Source organism: Barbatula barbatula, assembly GCF_947034865.1.
Source record: "Barbatula barbatula genome assembly, chromosome: 20".
Taxonomy (NCBI): Eukaryota; Metazoa; Chordata; class Actinopteri; order Cypriniformes; family Nemacheilidae; genus Barbatula; species Barbatula barbatula.
Genome location: NC_136783.1, coordinates 8,954,826 through 8,978,460, shown reverse-complemented (window position 1 = coordinate 8,978,460; position 23,635 = coordinate 8,954,826). Strand labels below are relative to the sequence as shown.

The following is a 23,635-nucleotide window of genomic DNA, read 5'->3' as shown; positions in this document are numbered from 1 at the left end:
TAAACCCGTGGTATTAAACAAATGAGTTAATGGCAGAGTCGTTTGATTCGACTGAATTAAAAGCAAAAACACATTTAACGATGTCGCACCCCAAAATAGAAAGGAAAAAATATGCAATTATCATTATCTAATGAGAGCCGCTTTTAGTTTAATTTCATTTAATGACCGTCTTAGTGGGCAATATCTCCGAAGTTTCAATGTAGAGGTCCAGGCGATCCCCCTTTTCGATCAGCTCCGCCCCGCACTAGAGGATAGACAGCACAGAGACTGAGGCGTGTTGAAAGACGGGAGAGAGAGAGAAAGACACCGCGCTTTGGAGGAAGGACGGCTCGTCTTTGGGTTGGAAAGAGAGAAAATGTCATTTCACACTTGTGAGAGTGACGCTTTATGAGGTGCAGCGAGTTGTTCTGGCTCTCGTTGACAGAAGCGACATTTAAAGGACCACAGCATCAACTTTGCGGGTGATGCGGGGCGCGCTCGCGCGGCTCCTGGATTCGGCAGCGCGTCTTTGAGCGCTTCACAATCCCGCAACCAAGATAACTTTCACACGGCAGCAAGATACGCAGCACAGTCTAAGCAACTTTTTAGTTTTCAGTTTTCGACTGGTGGAAGATTGCTTTGAAAGGGAGAAGCGGATATTCCGCTCACGGAGCCGTGCGTTCCCGCACATGTGTGGAGTACCAACACTGTGATCTACAGGAGCGAGCATGGACATATAGCTGAATGGATGTCGACTATCTGGTCACTGTTTGACAAAGTGCGAGTAAAGTTTGCAAAAGGCACCGTCGGGGAGAATGGATGTGACAAGCAAGCGGTATTATATTTGGCGCACGAAAAGTGTCACGCGCGACTTTAAACGCGTTTGAGGAAACGCTCCGCTTTGAATGATCGACATGGAAACACGGCGTTTTTGGTCAATTTCACTCTTGCACAGTCTGTGGAGGTAGAGATGCTGGACGGATCGTTCCTGAAAAGTTCATTCGCTGAGCTTTAACTTTACTTTTGTCGTCTTGGTAATGCTTGTGAATGAGACTCACCCACACATGATCATCAGATAAAGAACAGAAAGATTTCTCTTAATTTACTAATCGATACATTGACTTAGCTCGACTGAGTCTTTTCTCACCGTTTCATTGACATTATGGACAAGAACAGCATTGCATATCAGATGGAGTTGACGCTTTCGATGGTCGTCCTGCTGTTTTGGGTCACCGTGTGTGCGGATGACAGTAAGATCATATCAGACCGGTATGGGGTATACTGGAACAGCTCGAATCCCAGGTATGAAATACTTATATACACAAAACTTTGAAGAGTAGGGTTTCAATGTGTTATTTACATTTGCAAAGAAGCCATTGGTATTTTTTACAGGTGTTTGCAAACTACTTTAAAGTCACTTTTTTGAGTTCATTTTTGTTAGCTACAATTTTTTTTATTCTAAAAATGCAAAAAAAATTGAATTTAAATTAACTATATATATATATATATATATATATATATATATATATATAATTCTTATTTATAAAGCTAATACATATTTAGTTTTATAGAAATGTTTATATATTTATTTATTTAGAGGAGGAGTTCAGATATAAGTATGAATCTGCTGTGCACCAGTAACACACAAGGCCTACTTTTTGAAGTACGTTTCAACGTGTGATTTCAGTTTTATAAAAAAAGATCAAAATTTTAAAGACACTAAACCCTTTGTGGATAAGGCCCTCAGATGTCTCAGTCTGACAGCGGGCACTATTACGTCTTGTGAGATCCATTCTAAAGTACTTATTGGTCTTCTCACAAAATCTGCCTCTCTATGAGCACATTGTAACTTTATGGCCTCATTTATTGCATGCTTACTGTTTGACACTCTAGCATGGTGTCTGTTATAAGTTGCTCAGGGCCATATGCTGTGTTACATTATGCGCCGTCGCTCTGCTGGGTTGATAATCGCGAAAAATATGCAAATTCATGCACAATCTGATATCCTGTCCACTTCTAAAGAGAATGTTATTTTGTTTTCCATGCTTTCATGGATGTTCCTGAGGTGGGATCACTACTTGTGCTTTCATATCGCATCTGGTTTAAATAGTCTGAGATGAAGCCTCCCGCTCGCAACACCCCACCGCTCCTCATCAGGCCGTTCTCAGAAGCACCAGCAGTGCTCCTACTCTAGTTTTTGGCACGGGACAAAGCTTTGTCCAACCACAGTCAAACGTATTACATTTGAGTACAGTTTGTGTGAAATCCTTTAGTCATTTCTAGTACCACTTTTGTATCTGACTTAAAGAATCAACCAATGTGATGTTAAGAATTTAGAAGGAGATTTGGGGGGAAATATTTTTTTTGTTTGTCTAAGGACCCACTTATTTGACTGGAGAATATTAAGATCTGAATTTATATAAACAATACATTGAAAGTTAACTGGGAATAAAAGATGACATATTTGCTTGTGTTTCTTAAAAGTGAATGGGTGTAAATGCGCGGTGTAAGAGTTTCAGAAATTGTATACACCTCTGTAGTTCTAGAGTTCGTGTCGAAGCAGCTGGAGTGTAACTTTGCAGTTTTTGGTTTCGTCTTTTGAGTTTGTCTTTGAAATATGTTAATTTCCTTGACTTTGCGTTACAAGTAAAAAGCTAATGCACTGTGCAGAAAAGCGGACAAGTCGCAGTGATAAATCTTGTTTGTTGATTGTGTTTTTTTAGACGTTAGATTATTTCTAGATTAGGTACAGACCTAATTAGATGCCTTCTAAATAAAGAAAGTATAAATTACAACTCATCATCGTAACTATCAACTCTAAGGAAAAAAAGTTGATCAAAAGTTGGTTTGTTTTGTATGCCACGCTTCGGCAGATTTAAATAATCAAATCGCTGATTACGGCTGGTCTGGGTTAATTTTCCATGCCGTTTTTTCCCACCAGTTTTACAGTGACTTTGTATTCGCTGTGTTATGGCAGATCCGTGAAATGTTTGTTCAGCTAAATTAAGACGGTCTTCCCTCTGTGTGTAAAAGAGCTCGGGGAAACTGAGTCTCTATTATTAGACTGCTGATAGTGTTTTAGCCCCTTTATCGATTTTACTGTTCAGCCGTTAGATCTATGAGATATCAGATCCTCCGTTTTTTCCTGGTGGGTCGGATACTCAGAGCGGACGGATTAACTGTTGTCCATTCCAGTGCCGTGCGCCTGATCTAGCTTGATTAATGGTTTTAGAAAGCCTGCGAAACTAAAGTTAGACTTGCGGGCTTCATCGCGACCTGTGGTTTTCCAGAACCCCACCGTAAGTGAGCGGGGCTGTCTGGTGTGGTTTGAATCAGGCCTCGACTGTTTGAGTTTTGTTACGTGGTTCAATTAGAGCGTGTGAGAGGAACGGCTTGTGCTAAATGACCCCAATCAGAGCACAAATAAATACAGCCAAATATATTTCTGCTCTGTTGGAGTTTAAGGCTGAAGGTGTCGATTTAACCCTCGTGACTTTAGTAAGTTGTACGGGCCGGATGGAGACTTAACATGGGCGGGTAGTGTGGAAAGGGAGTCGCCACGTAGGTTACAACACTTGAAGCTGCACAAATAATAGTACACAGAGCAGTGCAGTTTTTAACAAGCATGTGTGTTGCAGAATGGACCAATGGATTGGGGTTTAATTTTTGAAGTAATGTGTGCAGCTACAGTAAATGCAGATGTTTCGATTTTTGGAATTTAGCAGTGTTTTGTATTTTGACTTTTAAAGGTGGGTTAAGTTTTTTTCTGGGAATACAAATAATTTAACCACACGGCGTCTGGTGCTTTTTTGCCAAACTTGAGATAATTTCTACAATTGGTTAAATAATGTTTTTTATTTTAATTCTTTTTACTTCTCTCACTGTGGTTGTGTTTTAAATAATATTTATAAAAGAATATATTTTCTTGGTTTAAGAACCAGTAAAAATATTGAATATGATTTAAAAAAAACATCCTGCAGCTTTATTAGGCGTCTCTCACTTTACATCGTGCTATGACAAAACAATTCATTTTAATGAACTATTTTAGAACACGCTGGCAAACCTAAACACTGAAGATTTTCATTGAAGTATTTTATATTATTTGTGGGTTTTTTGTTCATTTTTGGTATTGTTTAATTGGTTCATCAAGGTTACCAGAGCTGGCTGGTGTCAGAGGACATATGCAATATGAGGGCATGACATAGATATGGTTGTGTGAATCCACATGAGTTTTGTTCTCCTAGGAACATAAACCTCCATTGGCGTTGGAATTATTGGAAATGAATGACTTCAAGCTTGACCTTGGATGGCCGTGTCAAACTTCAACTGTAGATGGCATTGCACCATATTTTGCCCCAGTTTACGGGTTTGTCGGCCATTTTGTGAACCCTCACACTTGCCTCTGGAGTGTGGTACGAGCTGAAGACAAAAATGGAGTATGTGTTTAATTCAGTATAACAGTATAACAAATCAGCAGATTTTTTAAATTTGTTTTATTTTTTACCTTTCCGTTATACTACCTCGGGTAGTGTTTTTTATTGATTATAGTGTATGATTGCTGTTCATTTCTTTTACAAATGCTGTAATAACACTTGATGTAATAAATGTTAATAGTGTCTTCATATTAGTCAGAAAAATATATGCGATAAGGATCATTTTAATATTTGTATTTCGGTTGCAAATTTTCACTAGCGCTTTAGGACAAAATGCTTATATATTTTTGCAAGCAACAGTGATGAAATGCACTCTCATAGTCCCATGTATCAAAAACACACGCAAAAGTTGTTTATTTTCACAAAAGTAGTTTTTCCTCTATTTTAAGTGTTTCTTTTAATTTTAAGCATATATGACGGCGGTATTTTGGCTGAATTGTGGAAAATGATTCATTTATACCCAGTGGCCGGTTTGTTGTGTTTGAGATAATTGATTTTTCTGTTTAAGCTGAACTTTCAGTTCACTAAGCTTTGCTTCTTTGTAAATTTCAGCTGTACGTGAGCTTAAAATTCATTTCAGACAGCTGAAGGGTGGCAATTTCCAGTCCGCTTTCATCCACGCAGCATCTCAAAAATAGCTCGGTAAAATTTCAGAATGAAATAAGTGTCTCTGTTTTTGTTCGGACTGTGACCTGTAAGAGTTGAGCGGGTGATCTTGCCACTTTGTAAGAAGCACTTTGTGAGTTATCGGTTCTGAAACCCATTCCAGTCCCCGAATCGCCATCCACCCCGTGACTTATTGCAGCTTTAGCATGAGGACGCATTTTCTTGCAGTGGTTTAATTGAATGAGCTAATCCATTAAAGTGGTATAAATATAATCATTGTTATTTTTCCTGAATGACTCTCGGCCATTAATGTGCAGTTACGACAGTAAAGTGAATGCACTTAGACTGACAGGGCGCAGGACGCAGTGAATTCGTTAGTTTGCAAATCACATTACAGTTGGAATGGTGGTCACTGGCTGAAAAAAAGAAACAGTGCATCTTTTAAAATGGGGGCATGAATTCACGCAGGCTAGCTAGTGTTTCATTTCTATGAGATTACGGGCCACTTCTGTTTAGATACTGTAGCGAGAAATTCAGTTACTGAGGTCTATAGGTCAGCGCTTATAGCCATAATGCTTCCATTCTCTTCCATGGTGTTCACTGCTGAATTCGGGATTCATCTGCTAATGATTATCAATGACATGACAATAGCAAAATGTTTCATGAGACCCCCTTTCTCCTAAATACGTGGTCGGAAATGGAATACGGCCCAAAGCTGTTAATAACGCAAATGGTCTTTATTGCATCAAAAGGCAGTAACATATAATTACAAATTAAAGTTACGGTTACGGTTTCAATGAAAAGCAAAGAACCTCTGTAATGAGTAATCTAGGTTCAAAGCTTCATTAAATAAAATAACCCAGAGTGAGTTTGATCCCAGAGCCCATTTCATAGGCAGGTCCCTGTATTTTCGGCGCTAATCAAAGTTACATTACTGCAGGTTGGAATCAAATGTCAGTGGTTGAATGGGGGGAAATGATTGTGCTTCTGTAAATTTCTATTGCTGGAGTAACATAACCCTCTCCGCCATTATCTGCGGCGCTTTTGCACCCCACCCTGCGACAGAATGACCGCTCGTACGTGAACATTTACACAGATTTGACGTGACATCCAATCAAACCAAAACGTTTTAGTCGACAAGTGCTCCACATCAACAAAAAAAGAGAAAGGGTGTGTTTATAAATACTTGTGTTTGTTTTTGTCGTAAAGCTAAATATTTTAGGTCACCTGGAATTCAAAGTTTGATTGTTTATGCGGCCGCAAAGTTTATGCGCAAAAACACACTATTTGTTTTTAGCGGTTAAAGTAGTTTTTTGTCCTTTTATGGTAACATCCCGTATAGTTTCGCTTTCGTTTACGTTATAGTTTTAGGCTTATATAATTAAACAAAAAGCTTTTCAAGCAAACTTAAATGTCTCTGTCAGTCAATCTGTCCGTACGCAGTCAAACTGTCATAACTGAAAGTCCTTAAAGAAACCAGCAGGAGAAGTGCTTTCAATGAGGGTGCCATGACAGTTCGTTTTTCACGCTTGTTCTGAGCAGCGTAACATAAACCAGAATTCATTCCCAGGACCTTACAGGGCACCTTATCACCCCGCGTCCTCACCTCTTTCTGCGCACCGGTTTATTTTAGTCTTGTTCTTATACCCGGCAACAGAGCCAATCACAACGTCACCCTGCCTTCTGTATTACTCATACATTTTAATGCCTGACCCACATTCACGTAGCACATTGGCAGTCACGTGCATCCAGGGAGCTCGACACTTGGTTTGAAGTAGGTGCACGTTCACGGGTGGATCTTTCCCAACTTGAAATAAGCGCAGATGATATTAAAGCACCACTGTACCCTGGCTCTGCTGTAAAGATAAAAGACTGAAGATTTGGGATTTGTTAAAATACCATATTGTTTGGCTTTTGTGCAGGTGCCATTGAGTTCTCGGCCAAGTTAGCTCAGGACATGTCTCTCTTTCTGTCTCAAGGCCTTTCTCATTTAGTCTACAGTATTTATGAGAGTACCACAAAGCTCTTGTTCAGAATGTGTTTTTGAAGACGCTCTTTTAGTTTTAACCCTTTAAATGACTCTTCCTTGTAATGTATAATGAGGCATTTATCAATATATGTATTTTCATTTAATGATTTTCATTTTCATAATATGTGACTGTTGTTAAACTTTTCAGTTTTTTTAAATCACCATAGTTTTTTCTTGATTTTTAAGGCTTCTATCAGGAGATACGGACAACGTTTAATTCGCTCATAAAACAAATGGCGTTCCCTTAATTCCCAATCGGCCATAAGAGCAGTTTAGTTCTGTTGACCCACATGCAGTCAGCTCATTATGTCCGTCTACAAACTCCCCATTTCTCTCCTTGAGTGAGTTTTATTTAGAAATGCACTCAGCTCTCTTCTTGGAAATGGAGGGTAATTTTACGTCCGGATCCTTATTTGTGAAACGGTATGTATGGGGCCCATTTGTACAATGTATAATGCTTAAAGCGGCCGGCTTTTATTCTCAGTTATAGCGCTGATAATTACAGTCACGCACTTTAAGCATTATACACTAGCAGAAATGGAATTGTGGGTAAATAAATAGTAGTCCGAAGCGTTCTGTTTAAAAAAGGACAGTGCTCAACTTGGCTTTTACACAGTTAATTTTACATTTTTATTACTGTAGCATATTGGCCCTTAAAAATAAGCAAATAAAACCAAGCACGGTTTACGGGAGGCAAAATTTTAGACTTATTTTAGACTTTTCAAAAGTATCATCGGGGAGCATTATAGATTAAAATACTGGTGTTTACTTTGGAGAAAGGAGTTCACAAAAGCCTTTAAGCGCTTCATATCACGTTTCTTACTCACTGCACTTGATTTTGAAATGTATTTTTAACGTCAGATGTTTTCTGTTTCCAGCTGTACTTTTGAGGACACGAAAGTGAAGTTCACTTCCACTTACAATGGAAAAATGTGATGACAGATATAATGTGTTGAAACACAGCTACAGATACTATTAAATGCGAAATATTTTTTACCAAAAATTGATCGTGATATTGTTTTAATGTGGGAGCTCTAAACAGACATTTTGCATATGCGTTTTTAAAATGAAAATGACACAATGAAATCACAATGAATTCTTGTGAAAAAATACATTTATTAAAGATAAGGTTATTTTCATTTTGGTTAGGAAATGTACTTTACCTCGAAATAGTTTTCAATAAAATTGTCCACAAATTATTCAGAATTACTTTTTAGCCTTAAAGGTTTTTACAGTATAAAATAAATAAAAAAAATATATGAAACTATATTAAACTTTGTGTTCTGGCAAAACTTGACTGTCACATAAATACTGTGTAAAACGTACATAATATAATCTGCACATTTTAGAGGATTAAATAAAGTTTAGGAGATTTTGATTCCTAATCTTGGAGTCACTCAGAAGGCTTTCATGTGATCCAAACCATGTTTTATGTAATCTATTTGGCGTCTGACTTCATCTCTCCTCACTGGAATTATCAGACAAGTGTTGATGCGTTCTGTTGATTCACCTGTTTTCACTTTGCAAATGTCTCTTTATACCAACGCGGGTGTAGAGTCGCTGAACACATGGTCCTGTCTTTAAGCGTGAGGGAGGAGCTGCTCACACATCACAGTGGGCCTTGACCTTCAAATTACTCGAGATTTCTAAAGTAAAAGAATAGGAAAGAAAGCAGACGTGTGAAAAGTATAACATCGACCCATTAGTCATCTGGGAGGTTTCGCTCTTGAACCTGCAGATACGTCAAACCTGTCATTCTTGCAGAACAAGTGAAAAGCCTTGTTATGTGGGAAGGTGTTGGCACAACAGGGACTTTGGGTTGGGACCAATCTATAAGGAAAAATGGCCGACCCTTACCCTAAATACCTTCTGTACGCCTACTGCCAGGGTTAGTGGGACAGTTGTGAAATGCGACATAGCTGTTTCACCTCACACTTGATCTCCGTGCACCAGAAACCATGTGGTTCAGTGAAGCTAGTCTGCGTCTGTTGGCTTTAAAACACGAGCAGTACAGCTATGCTTGGCACATGTTCATATAAGTCAACATTTTAGTTAACTCCGGCTGAATTTGCACTGTGAAACAAAAAATCATATGCTCTTAAGTTTTATTTTTGCTATACCAAGTTAAACATGTTTTGATGTTTAGAAAGCAGTATTTGGCGATGTAACAATATTATCGATATCGTGTTTTTGCAATAGCAAAATTGTCTCAATATATTTGTTGTCACATGACTATATGAAACAATAGGTTTTCGGGGCCTAACATAGAGAATGTTAGAAAAAACAATAGCTCCATTTGGTGCAATTATTTTATTTTGCGAAAGGGATTTTTAGGTCATTTGACCCATCTCGTACTATAACTCATACCTATAAGCAACAGTTAGGATTACAAAATAAAGAAAAGAGGATGCTTATGGCACGTTTCCAAGTCATCTTAAATATTGCAATAAATATTGTATCGTGGACTTTATACCGAAGTATTATCGTACAGTGAGATTTTGAAATTGTTACATCCCTATTTATATAGCGAACACACGGTTTTGTTAGTTGTTGTTTTTCGGCTGTAGAGCAATATTCGATAGACTAAAGGTAAATAAGTGAAGACAAAAAACTATTATGTATATGAGCATTTTAAATCTTTGCTCAAACTCCGTGAGGCCACCTTTGATATTTCTCTAATGGTAATGCCATATTAGCAAATGGTATAAAAGAATACAATAATCACAAGCACAGAGCACAATATAATATTTTACAATTAAACAATTATTAGATGCTTTCAGAATGTCAGCGAGTTATTTTTAGACATCTCCAGTAGCCCACAAGGAGGGACGGCAGTCCGTTGTGTTCAGACGGCTAAATTATTTTCGAAGTTGCTTTTAGGGACAAACTGCTGTTTTCATCTGGAACTGGAAAGTGGACAAGAAGGTTGGTGTCTGGACCCCTTCTGGTCGCTAGTGACATTTTTGAGGTCCTGTAATGATAGAGTTGTGCGGTGGACACTGCTGAGATCCGCTGGAGTTTGTAGAATGAAAATGCATCATTCATGACAAAACTGTAAATCTTTGTGTTGCTGCATGAGCTTATTTGCCTAGCAAAAGTTGAAGAGGGGTGTGTTGTCACATTTTAGTTTTTTTCCTCCGGTGATTAATCCTCAATTGAGGCTTTTTTTTTTCAAAAGACATTTAATGCATACTATTCATTGAACACAAGTAGACCATTAGAGGTGCATTTTGTCGTAACGGAACCTGCGTAAATTCTTTGATGTATAGAACATTTCATAAAATAGTTAAATTAACGTTAATGTAAAAAATATTGGACTGTTTCTTTGACCAACAATATTAAATTATATATTAAATAAATAACTATAATCGTAATAACTTCTGAATTATATGACAATTTGCCTCAATAAAAAAGGAAAAAACATTTGTATTGCATTAAAACCTAATAGATGCTAATTGCCCTTGTGTGACAACTAACCCCAGGCAGTTTTTAAGGTAATTGCATTAAGTTTCCAAATATCATAAAAAAATGATGCAGTTACTTTTTTGCCTTGCATGGTTTGAAAACGAGTACTATGCCCAAAAATATCATTGGGAATTGCAGCATCTACAAATCCATATTTAGCAGATGGGAAATGTCGTGTGTGCATAATAACATCCATCAAGCCGCCGTAACAGCCACATTTTTATGGTGCCATCAACATCCGCCTTATACTGTACATGACTGTATAAATTATGCTGAATTATGTCCTGTGTAAAACTGTGAGAATAAAAACTACTTTTTTCTTCTCAAAGTGAAAACTTGCTAGCAACACTGCGTGTTTATTATAGTAAAATCAGTTTTTATTCTCTTGCTGTCTGTTTATAAAGACAGGAAGACATGGAACGAGTGGTGTGCATTGTTCGTGATGGGCATGATGTGTGCGGGCGGCGCTGCACATGCCTAAATCAGCCTTAGAAATGCCTCGGCTGCCTCTGAATGTAGGTTACTGTGACAGGGAAAACAAAAACCTCCAAATCTGAATTCTGTGGAGAGGCTATGGTACCTCTGGCCAAAGCAGAATCTATAATTGTAAAATAAGTGAAAATCAGATTAATCCAGCCAAATATTAGGATATCGCTGAAGTGCTTAGTGGTTTGGGATGTGTGTCTTAAATGTTTCAAATCCAATTTCCTAGCGAATTTGGGGAGCAAGGCTGCAATGGAGTTACTTTTGGGTTGTATCTAATCTTTATACGCCTCTGCTGTACATAGGTTCCTGTAAAAACTGCGATTCAGCTTCAGTCGGTCACTGTATTCAATCTAGCTTCTCGCTAAAAGAACTGTCAAATAAGTGTATGATAAAACCCATTTGACAGCTTTTAAAACCCTCTACAGAAGTGCTAGAGAAGTCCTTATCTTGCACATTTCCACACCGTACGAGTACATTATTTGAGCGTGAGATGGCTCATTCTGGCGCAGGTGCGATCGTGGATTGATGTGTCATCTTCAGAGACGGCAAGAAGATTACCTGGCCTGTGTTGTGACTTTAAACAGGATTAGCCATCTCGACTTATTTGCAACGCTAACAGGATTACAGACTTCTTTTACTGTTCCGTCTCGATGTTCGGACCAATTATAGTCCAGAAACAAAGGTGTTTAGTCATCGAACACAACGCATGGTTTTGTGCATACGTTGCACGTTTAAGGTCAACCTGTTTTACTTGTGAAACGTGAGATATATAAGCAGGCTATTTAACCGTAAATCATGAAAAATGTTCTATGTGTGATGTATCTTGGTTGAAAGGAAGAATAAGGAGATGGTGACGGCACATTTTGATGAAATAATAAACAGTTTATCTTTGGAATAACTTGCAGGGGTGAATCGTACACAATAGGAAGGGGAATGTGTATTAGGAAAGTCAATAGGGTCTGAGTTCATGTTGATTTTAATCAACTCAACAGCATATTTGCTTTGAATTTTGGTGTAATTGAATATGGCTGTGGTCTTCAGACGTTTTTGGGCCGTGAGGACATAGTGTCATTGGGAACGTGAATTATTTCCTAAGCGAATGAGACATCAGCGACGCTCTCCGTTCACATGATGTTCTGATTATCGCATGCATCATGTTCTGTGCTGTATGACAAGGGCTGAAGACAACTGACAGGACTGCGGTCTTTCTGAAGGCCAAACACACAAAATCCCAAGAGAGATGTGTTTTTAATCCAAGGATTTTGCCTTGGATAGACAAACTCCTCCAGAGGTCTTTTCTCAACTCGTTGATTATAGGGGCGGATAGAAACTATATGGCTTCTAATAAAGAAAGATGATCGTTGAAAATGAATTAGTAAGTGATTTTATATATTGAGTTAAGTCAATTACATCTTTATTTAATCATTCAAATTTGAGATGAGGATTTTAGAGCCTATGCGTGTATACATATGTAGTTAGTAGAAATCATTTTGAGCTTAAAGTGATAGTTCACCCCCAAAACAATCTGTCTTAATGTACTCACCATTGAGTTGTTCCGAATCTGTATACATTTATTTTTCAGATGAACACAGAGAAAGATATTTGGAAGAATGCTTAAAACCAAACAGTTCTTGGCTACTCATGACTGCCTTAGTAGAAAAATAGCAATGTTAGTCAAAAGTGCCAAAGAACTGTTTGCTTTCCTACATAATTCAAAAAAATCTTCTTTTGTGTTCGACAGAAAAAAGAAATTTATAAAGCAATTTTTCCTACTAAGGTAAAGAACTGTTTGGTTACAACCATTCGTCCAAATATCCTCTCAGTGTTCATCAGGACAAAGACATTTATACAGATTTGAAACAACTCAAGGGTGAGAAAAAAAAGACAGAAGTTTCGTTTTTGGGTGAGCTATCCCTTTAATGTAGTTTTAGTTCAGTAGTGAATTCTAGGTTTAATTTTATGCTTTATAAATGTTTCTTCTACTGTTATGTGTTGTGTAGTATCATTGTATATGGGGGAGATCAGAAGACGTCTTTTGTTCATTTTAAAGTTAATTGTATCTCTCTCTTTCCAGAAAGTTTAACCTCAACACCACTTAATGATTTTCAGTTCGATTTTTTTCCATCACAAGGGAACGATTCACACTTTTGCATTAAAACATCCCTGATCCAGATCTCACAGACTGCACCTCTAAATCAAAACCAGGCAATCTGGAAATCATCAATGCTAGGCCGCTCCTATATCTGTTTAACATTTTTCAGTCATTTTTGATTATTAATCACCTAAGTGTTTCGAATTTCCTTATTCACCTCTTGTAAACGAAAGCCTAATAGTGGGTGTGTTGACGCAGACAGATCGTCGGGTTTGTCGGTTTCTTCAGTTCTTCATAAAACTTTCAGTGGAAATGGATGAAACTTCTGAACTTAACCTTTTCTCATCTGTAGTTTGACCCAGATAGTTAATTATGATGGAGAATTCTCCCCAACACGGAGGCCAGACATAAGGTCAAATGCACCATCTATTTCTATCCGTTTTCTTCCAGATGTTTAGAGTTCAGTGACAATGGCAACAATCACAGGAGATTCAGTGTCATTAACCTCTTATTCCATCACCATTAACCCTCCGCCGAAAAAGAACTAAGCCAAACACATCACTGAGACACATAATCTGTCTATATTGCTGTCAGATCCTAATGTCTTATTTTTGGGTCACGCAGATGTGGCGTTTCATCATGGCATGTGTGGTGGAAATACTTTAGTTTGCCGGTGTCTCTAGGGATGGGTCACAACGGTTGACTAGACATCCAATAACACGTTAGATGATTACTGAGGTTGGCTAGTTCATTGGTTAGATTTTTTTCTTAGGTAGTTTATATTTTAGTAGTTTAATTAGTATGCTTAAATATCGGGAAAGTGTTTCATAGACAAACATTGTGCAAATTAAAACTTGTTTTTTCATTATGAACTACAATTTTATCTTTTTATACATTTTAATCATGAAGAAAGGGTTGCCAGTAAGAGCACCGAAAAGATGGGAACAACTTATTGTTAAAAAAGCATCTTGGGGTAAAAGCCCAAACGCAGAGAGAACATTTCAGCAAAAAGCTGACTGCAGTAAAGATAATAAAATATAACAAGTTTTACCTTTTTATTTTAGAATGACTTACTCCCAACATAATTGACAAAGTACCTTTTATGTTATTGCACAGTAATGATGTGCTCACTATATTTGAAGGAAATTGACTAAGTGTTCTATAACTTTTGATCGGTAACACATACTAACGGTCATATCCAAAACCAGTTTGATTATACACTTATTTAGGACACCCACCAATTATTTCCAATGTGCGTTGGAAAGATGCCCCACCCCTGCATCTCTTACTGCATCAATAACTGCATCATCCCTTAGCCATATGCATCTGTTCCACATCTCTGCCTGTTGGTCTTTAGCAACCCTGCCTGTCAACACATCGCATCCCGCAGATTAGCTATTTTCCCCGTTCGAGAGCCTCCCTCTTGGACACACCGAGAGTAAAACATTCATTCGGCCTGGACAATGTCCAGAGCTATTCACGACAGCTAGTGTGGAAAACATCATTCCATACACTCCATTACCAAGCACTCTGGGAAAATGTTTTTTTTCCTCTTAACGGTCACAGGACTCTTTGCCGAAACCTGTAGGTTGTGGTCAAAAGACAGTTTGCTCACTAGACACATCAGCACTCAGTGCTTTTAAAAAAAGCCCTAGCCTTGGGTCGCTGCCGGGGTCAGGGAAAGAGGGAATTGTATGGGTCATTTGCGTTAGCCGTGGTTATGAACCATGCTAAGGACTTTTCAAGATGTGATCTCTGTGGGCCTGTATTTGATGGTCAACGACGAAAGAGCGCTCGGGACTTGACCGTGAATTTCAGAGACTGGAAGCTGCCACGTAGATGAACTTGGGATGTTGACTCGTGGTAAGGTGAATGATCTAAAAGACCAGTGGGCTGGAAAGATGAAGGAGGTCAGTGGGTCAGTGTAAGGGTCCTCAATCTGCATCACAATTTTGGTGACCCCTTGGTGCGGTCTTTGAGATTCCAAACCCAGAGGTATGGTCCTGCGAAGTTGACACGTTTCATGCCCCCCAAAGAGCAGCAGGCTCATTTAGATTTGATCCTTTACCGTCTCCCTTTCCAAGTGGTAGTAGGTGCTGGCCAGAGCTGTTTTAATCTGTCTGCAGAATGGGCAATTAGGAAATCCTCGGAAGCACCAAGCCACTGAGCCTTTTATTGAAGAGCTCACTCGACACACAGGGATTAAATCGGCAGTGAGAGACTCCACTGCAAGGGTCTTTTCTGCCACATTAGCTTTTACAAAAGGGATTTCTGAAGTCTAGGAACAGCAGCCCCCTCTCCTTCAGTTTCGTCAGAGTTCAGCAGTTGCAATTAACTGAAGTTCCCATAGAAGGTGCGTCCGCGGTGCCGGTCGGCGAGGGCCCGTGCGTCACCCTTCCCTGATGCCCATCAGAGATATAATTAAAGTTGAGACAACTCTCAGTGCTGCCGAGATGGTGGGGGGCTAAAGGCGCTTTGTTCAGGGTCTTTTTTAAGGAAATCAAGCCTTGTTAGTTGAACCAGTCTGCATGACTGATCAGCTTCAACAGACTACATGGTCTGGATGTGCTTTGTGTGCTAGAGCAGGGGGGTGGTATCAATAAAATGCAATGAGTGCTACTCGGATAACTTCAAACGCTGGTGGCTGAAATGAGCCTGTATCTAATCTGACAGTTATAGAATGGCAGACTCTTCGATTGTTATTTAAATGTCTGTTTGGCACGAGAAAAAGAAGCGAAATGGGCTTGATGACATCACGGCACCTGAAAAAGGCCAAAGCGTAACAGCTCGACCGGAGGTATTGTTTTACTCCGGGCTGCTTTTCAATATGTTTACTGTGTTGGAAACAAAAAGACACATATTTTATCCATTAGACAAAGTTTACTAAATCCAGGGCCACTCAGGGGGAAATAGCAGAGGGATTATTGCTCTTTTATAAACGAGTAGGTTTATATTACAATGTATTGCCTCTTAAACTCGCCGCTGTATAATCTCGCCAACGTTTGCACTAGGCAGAATGCTGTCCTCTGCAGTGCCAGGTTGGGTCGCAGTGGCACAGAGCAAAAGGCTTGTTAATGGTGCCCTTAATCCCTGACTCTCAAGGGGCCCTTTACCCAACACCCACTCTCAGCTCGAGATCCCTGGACGGAGAGCGACACTTTCACTGTGGAATAGCCTCAGGCTCTCATTCTGGTCAAAATCACATCCCCACATCACACTGGGTTGAGGCACAACTGTGAAGAAGTGTCACGCTGGAGCATGTGGGTGATATCTGATAGGAAACTTTGTGTTTGCAGAACCTTGCTGGAATTGAAGTCTACGTAAATGTTTGACTTGTTTATTAAATATCGGCGCTGTGCTTCCAAAACCTTGGATGTCCAAATGAACAGTTTCTCAGGAAACGGAAAAAACGATGTACTTTGAAGGAAATACTATGTTGTCAAAGTTGACAAGCACAATCATTTTTATTGGTTAGCTATTTGCAAAACCTAGTGACGATAGATGAGATATGGAGAGTAGGTTTTAGAAAGGCCGCAGGAATATGTTAGCTGCTTTGTTTATGCGACGATTAAGAGAGCAGTACACTTTAAACAATGTTTAACGTTGTCTTGTGTTTAAATTCATTTGACACAATTATGCTAATATCCCCAAACATTAGCACACAAAAAGCGAAATTATTAAATGAATACAATTATGTAAAAGCGAAAATGAGATGTAAACGAAGCAAATGTAATTTATGCAGTATTTACTAAATAAGCACTATTAGCAAAATGAGGACTATTGCTAATCGGGTCCATATATCATCCCATAATTTTCTCAAAATGTTGTCCGAGTGTTCGGCCTGGTCAAAATATTAATCTCTAGTAGTCTACAAGTGACTCTGAAGAGATGAATAACACATGTTGTGCACAACACACCTTCCTGTATTTTTGCCTGAGGTGTCCTGCAATGGCAAAGCTCAATGTGCAAAATATTTGACTGTTTCACTGGATGGTTTGACAGGAATTTTGATGCTGTATTTGCATCTTTCTGAAATTCCCTTATGTATTGCATATGCTAAAAACTTAACGCCAAGAACTTTCCAAATGTACGTAAACTGAATAAAATGCGCTGCAGGAGGGCTGAAATTGCTTCAAGCCTGTTCATGGAAAGACTTTTTCATGTCGTGAACTTTTGACTACAGTTTGTACCTGGATGCTCAAAATGAACGTTTTGATTATTAGTTACTGGGACTAAAGCTCATATCTGGGAATGCAATGACCTTTCCACAAACTCGCTATGATATTACCGAGATATAGAAAAAGACCCTCCTCTAATGAAAAACAAACAACGCTCTCTTTGTTGTTTTCGCTGGCCTGGGATTTGATGTACCTGTATATTGTATAAATTCTGTTGACTGTTGTGTTTTTAGTGCCCTTGTGCTCTTCATTGTGGATGGCTTTAGTATTCTGCGTGTAGCATTTTCATTAATCATTTAAAATATCATATCTTTTCCTCACACAAGGGGCATGAGAGCTAGTTACACACAGGTTCAAGCTATTTGGATCCGAGTAGAAAGAAATGGAATGAATGATGCCATACGATTATGTATTGGCTCTTTTAAAGACATGCTTGCCTGATCAAAAAGACCCAGTTTGAGGCAGCCTCTGGCCTCCCGATTCTTAGACCCACATTGATTGATAAGTGTCCGTAACGGCAATCACAATGTGTTGCACATGCAAACAGGGCCCCCCGTCGGGCTGTTCGTGCGAGAGAGCGTTGAGAATCTGAAACACGATATTACAGCTTATGGCATTTCGTCACCCAGTTCTTTCCCTTGGACAGAAATCAGTCAAGACTTTTGTTGGTGTAAATTTCCATCACGGTAACTCAAGGCCAGCGCACAATTATTCACCATGTATTACACAGGTAGCTGTCAGCTCTGAACCAAGTCTCCCCTCTTTCAGGGTGTTTTGTGTCGCTCACAGTGGCACTTGGAGGGAGTCTAAATACAGAAAAAACAAACGGATTGTTTATTGATCTGCACGAAGGCCAAATGGGAACCAATCTGCCCCTTTGTCTTGCAGAAGGAACTGCCATATGTCACTTTTTTTTGCCTCTGCTGTGATACCCATGCGTGATGGCTCGTACCCTGGCACAGAACACACATTCTCATGTATCAATGCGTACTGTGGGTATTCTCTCAGCCGAATCACAGTTGCGTGTATGTGTGTGTTTGCACAAGTGTAAGTAGTGTGTATCTAACACCAGTTTGGATACATTTGACTCAATTTGGATTTTGACTACATTTTGAAATTTCTATCCGCATTTCCATTTGTTTATATAATAATAAAAATAATTATAATTATTACAAAGCCGAGTTTGACCAGATTTGAGAATTTTCACGATAGATATTCAGAAACTCTTTAATAGAATTTACAGCATTTGGAATATTACGTATTGTCTGGATCTCTAATATGACTTAATAAGTTATACATTTGATACTTTTAATGTATGAAGTTTAGAGGAAAATGTGAGCTGCAACATTTTTTCTCCCAATTTTGTGTTTGAGTGTAAATGTTTGCTCACACTTAACAAAATAGTTTTGCACAAAAACGTATCTGTCTGTTAAAGACTGAATATGGGCAATTCCAGCGTTATGGATGGGACATTTTTAGTCAAAACTTGAAATATACATTCTCAGAGAGTGTATTTATTTAGTATATTTTACTAAACCATTGATGAAAAATCCAGAAATCACAAAAATATATAATTTTAAAAATCATGCTTTATTTTTTGTCATATCTGTAACGCATGGTTTTTAAAAATACATATTTTGTGAAGTCTGGAATTTTTGGAATTTTGAGAGACAACATACTTTGAAGGATATTTTAACAGTTAGTAATATCTACCAGCAACGTTGCGAATTGCAACGACCCGCTCGCTCCAAATCCCCCCCTTCGAAACACTACGACGGCTTACAGAACATGGCGAATTAATCGCAAGGGGTGTATGTAGATCGAAATAGCTCATTCTAAGGTAATAAAAGCATAATGCTTTATTATGTTAGCCCATTAAACACCTCCGAAGGCATAGCTGTGTATATTATAATGCATTTCTATCAACAGATCATCCCACAAATTAGAATCTGGACCTTTAAGGACATTTGCTTGAAATTGCCCACATTCATTATTATCTTAAGAATTTTGATTATCTAAATTAATAGTTTCACATGAACAAGACAATTAATGTGGGGAGCTACATTTGTTTATTCAAACCAAACAATGGATCAAAGCTTCTACAACATTTTAACTCCCTACAGGACTTCATAGAGATGCGTTTTACATTTAAAAGCGCAGAGTTTTCATGTCGGAAATTTGGGTTTGTTGTTAAGTGACTCATAAACTGATTCATGTAAACAAGAAAATGTTGGCGAGGCAAGTCACATTAAAGGATGTCGTTTTAAAGTTTCATGATAAACATTGTAAAATGTTGCTGCATGTTAAGTGAGTGATTGACTAGAAAATACTCATCTTCACCGACCCATCTGAGAACACGACCCCTGCTCACAATAAACATCAAAACCGCTGCATGCCTCTCTTTATGATTTCCTATGAAAGAGTCCGTCTGTGATTTTCTTTTTACTGTAGCTTTAACCCACCTAGTTCTTCCTTTCTTTTCTCTATATTTTGGGGCGTCCGTACGAGCGGGGCAGAGGACGAGGTAAAGGCAGCGCAATAACGGGGGAGTTAATGGGATTATGCAAATGCGAGCGCTCTTAAAGGGCCCATTTGAAGTGTTTAATGGAGATTATGGAAATGGTTCACTGGCTTCAGCGTTTGGAGTGGAAATGAAAGGAGGTGGAAAGGTTTTGGGAGGAGGTTCGGTGAGGAGGGGCACAAATAAATAAATAAATCCAACTGGTCAGCATTGCGGGAGGAGAAGGCGGGATGGCCGACCAGGAGGAGAAGGTGGAGAGAAGAGAGAGAATTTAGTTTTTTTCTGTGATTTGGGACAGAGGTTTATTTTGCTGTTTGATTTGAAGTTACTGTTGCAAACAGTTTGGACGCACTTCTAAGTCTTTTATTCTCCTCAGGAAGGGCATTTCGTGCTGGGGAAATTGCGGTTTAGAGTCCATCGTGGAAGTGATGTTTGCCTTTTGTGAAACTGGCTGTAAAATTCCTGGTTCTGAATCCAGGAAAAACTCCTTGAATAGAAACTTTATGGTTGAGATCTCTCTGTTTTTACAGGAAATGGTGAAAAGTCAGACCACTTTAAATGAGAAAACTGTTCTAACAGCTCCTCTTTTAATTTTTGCCAGGACTAAATTCTACATTGATTTTATCTATCTGTTGTGAATGGACAATGATAAATGTGCATATACCAAATGTATTTCTTAAGTAATTATACAAATTCCCCGAATGTTTTATTTCCCACATTGATACACAAGGCTATTTAAACCTTTCCTATGTGGTTTTATAACACAAATGACTTCCAAAGCAAGCACCCCTGTGGCTAACATATTTTAATGGAAAAGCTGACTCAGTATTTGCATGTAGATTTTTTTAGAGCTGTAGACGCAGCCTCGGCCCTGAGAGCAAATAAACTCACCTGATCACCTGATCTCGGTCCATTGCTCATTGAACTAAGCGAGCAGAAGCAATTGAACTTGCTGCACATTTGAGACTAATTTCCCTGCCTTTAATTAAAGGGGCTCCCACACATTGCATGGCTCGGCTGTTTTAGCTGAGGATTTAATTGCCGCTAGACACTTCAATAAACTGCAAGAGCCAAAACTATTAGAAGGGACATTTTTACATTTGCCGTTTTCTGTTTTGCCGTTGTTTTATAATTTTGTTCTGTAACATTGTTTTATAACATTGTGTGGGTCAGCTGTGGCCTAATGGTTGGAGCGTTGGGCTTGTGATCAGATGGTTGCTGGTTCTAATCTCAGTGCCAGCAGGTCATGACTGAAGTGCCCTTGAGCAAGGCACCTTACCCCTGATTGCTCTGCAATAATCTGCCACTGTATAAAACTACTTGTAACTCGCTTTGGATAAAAGCGTCTGCCAAATGAATAAATGTAAATGTAAGCACAGCTTACTCTTATTCTGGGTCTCAATCAGCGCTCTTGTTAAGAAGTCAAGGCACTGACCAGGGAGGCGGCCATTTTAAGGGCAGTCTCGTTCGCAAAATCCTTCCTGAAACGTTTCCAACGTTGGCACCTAAAAATTCCCACAATTCACTGCAAGAACCAGGGAGCATCGATGCTCCCTATGCTCTCTTACTGGAAATCACGTGACTCATTTTAAAGGTGTTTAACCAATATCGCAGGAGCCAACTCAATGAACCTTATGAAAAGCGATATAACTTTTGAAAAGACAAAAGCTGGTTGTAAAGTAGCAGTCACGTTACAGGACAATAAGTGAACAGTGTCCCAATGAGAAGAGAGCCAGGGTCCTTGCCAGTGCCCGGACCTGTGCACACAATATACTGATTCACGATCTCGGGTTAGTTTAGCAGGAAATTGATGTCTATATTTTGAGGCGTGTCAAATTAAACGGGCCATAAATGTGTATCTGTTTCACTGTATCCTCTCAATTTAGCAGGAAATGAATGTTTGAAACACTGTCAAATTGAACATGCTATATTCCGTAGATATATCTCTTGCTGTATGCTAACTGTGCACCGTAATGACACATAACTGAACATTAGCACAGCTGAATCACCCATTATGTTTTTATTAATAACAGTAGGCATTCTTTGAAGAAATAAAAAAGCTTCACTTTAGCAGCCAAGCTGTAGTGTGTCAAATGTTGCAGAACAGGTTGGTCGTTCCGTTCGGATATGAAATATACTCTACGCCCTATTTACAACATTGCATATCTGAAGAACAATACATGCACCGTGTCTGTTGGCTGCTGTGGAAATGCGGTGTGAGAGTACCCTTGGAAAGCCATCAAACATTTTATTCCGCGTTATTGCACCGTCGACTCCGTAATTAAAGTTTACAGCCGTGTTTAGGAGTGTATGTATATTGTAAAGTTTCAGAAGGGTGATTTGGCCCAGCGCAGGTTCAGGCGTTTTAATGTCGGAGAAAGCTCATTAAAGAGTTGTTTATATGTCATTACTGGTACTCCGGCTGAAATCTGTTCATTATTTAAGAGGATGCATTATTTAAACACGTTCTAGTGCGCTGCAGTACGCCATATAGAAGAATATTTGTTTTGATGAATGAATGAATATGTTCCACATGGGCATTTATTGTAAATTAATTGTTTACGTTTTCGCTCGCCAAATAGAGATGGGCGATTTTCGTTCTCTCTTTTTTCATTTCGAAGCCAGCGCTGGCAATAGAGTCAGAAAACAGCCTTTGATGTTTCGTGGTGTGAGAAATAGCCGGTGCTTTTAAAATACCAGTAGCCTGTCATCCACCTCACGCCCCCGTCCATCCCCGCCTGTCCACAACGGTCAAAGAATTAACACACAGGCTGGAGAAGAATCCAGAAAACAAGAGATGGCAAAGAGCCAGCTGGTTCTGACTCGAAGAGGAGTTGTGTTCAAAATTTTAAACAGGGCCAGACATGTCATTCTGTCTTCAAAGTCACTGCAGGTTTAAAGGCAGTGTGAGTCTATCAAATTGACTTTGTGACGTTCGCTTTGTGATCTTGCCACATAAAACCTGTTCTTCCTGCCCTAGTTGGGTGTGAGTACTTCAGTGTCTGTACCTACACTACTGTACGTCTTGCGTACACCTATGGTGTCTTACTAGATTGATAGATAAAAAATGAAATGTATGGAATAATGAAATGTCAATGCTAACTGTCTTTTCTGTCAGTCTTTTTCGGCTTATATTGCGAAAGGTGAAAGACACAGGTCCCAGCGCTTCTTTCAAATAACCCCCATGCCAGCAGCTATATGCTTTCTGTTAAATGTTTTTTCACATTCTAGTACTATAGTTTAATTTTTGTCATTTGTTCTTAATTGTTTTTAATGGTCCAATGTGTAATATTTTGGAGGATCTATTGACAGAAATGCAATATAATATATACAGTATAACTATGTTTTCAGAGGTGTATCTTACATAATGAAGCGTTATGTTTTTACTAACTTAAAATGAGCTATTTCTATCTATATGAACTGAGGGTCTCCTTACATGGAATTCATCATGTTGTTTCTACAGTAGCCCTAAACTGACAACCTGCTCTACAGAATGCGTTTGTTAATACGTTATCTCCTTCGGCAAACAAGCGAAAACGTGATGACTTCTTAGTTCCTTGTCAGCCACCGCAATGCTTTGAAAGGGAGGGGAAGCGGTGGAGAGGGGCCATTATATACCACCAAATTTAATAAACTGGACTGTTAAAATAACATTTTCAGAGACTAAACGCTACTTACTCCATGTTAATTCAGAAAAATATTGACACACTAAGCATACTTCACCACATATATAGTTTCTCAGTCATTGCACCCTCCAAAACTGGAAGCAGCAGTCATGGTTCAAGATCAGATGGGTTTCTCTCCTTGTCGTGTTACTTAACTTTCAGTCCCTGAAATTGACATAGA

The 23,635-nt window shown here is 38.9% G+C and overlaps 1 protein-coding gene across 1 annotated transcript in view; it reads left to right on the top strand.

The window, feature by feature from the left end:
- Positions 1 to 243: 243 nt before the first annotated feature.
- efna2b (ephrin-A2b) overlaps positions 244 to 23,635 on the top strand; it is a 99,794-nt gene continuing 76,402 nt past the window's right edge. Inside the window, exon 1 of the mRNA XM_079482713.1 lies at positions 244 to 1,281. Coding sequence (XP_079338839.1) covers positions 1,142 to 1,281 — 140 coding nt within the window. The 5' untranslated portion in view covers positions 244 to 1,141. The remainder of the gene's footprint in view (positions 1,282 to 23,635) is intronic.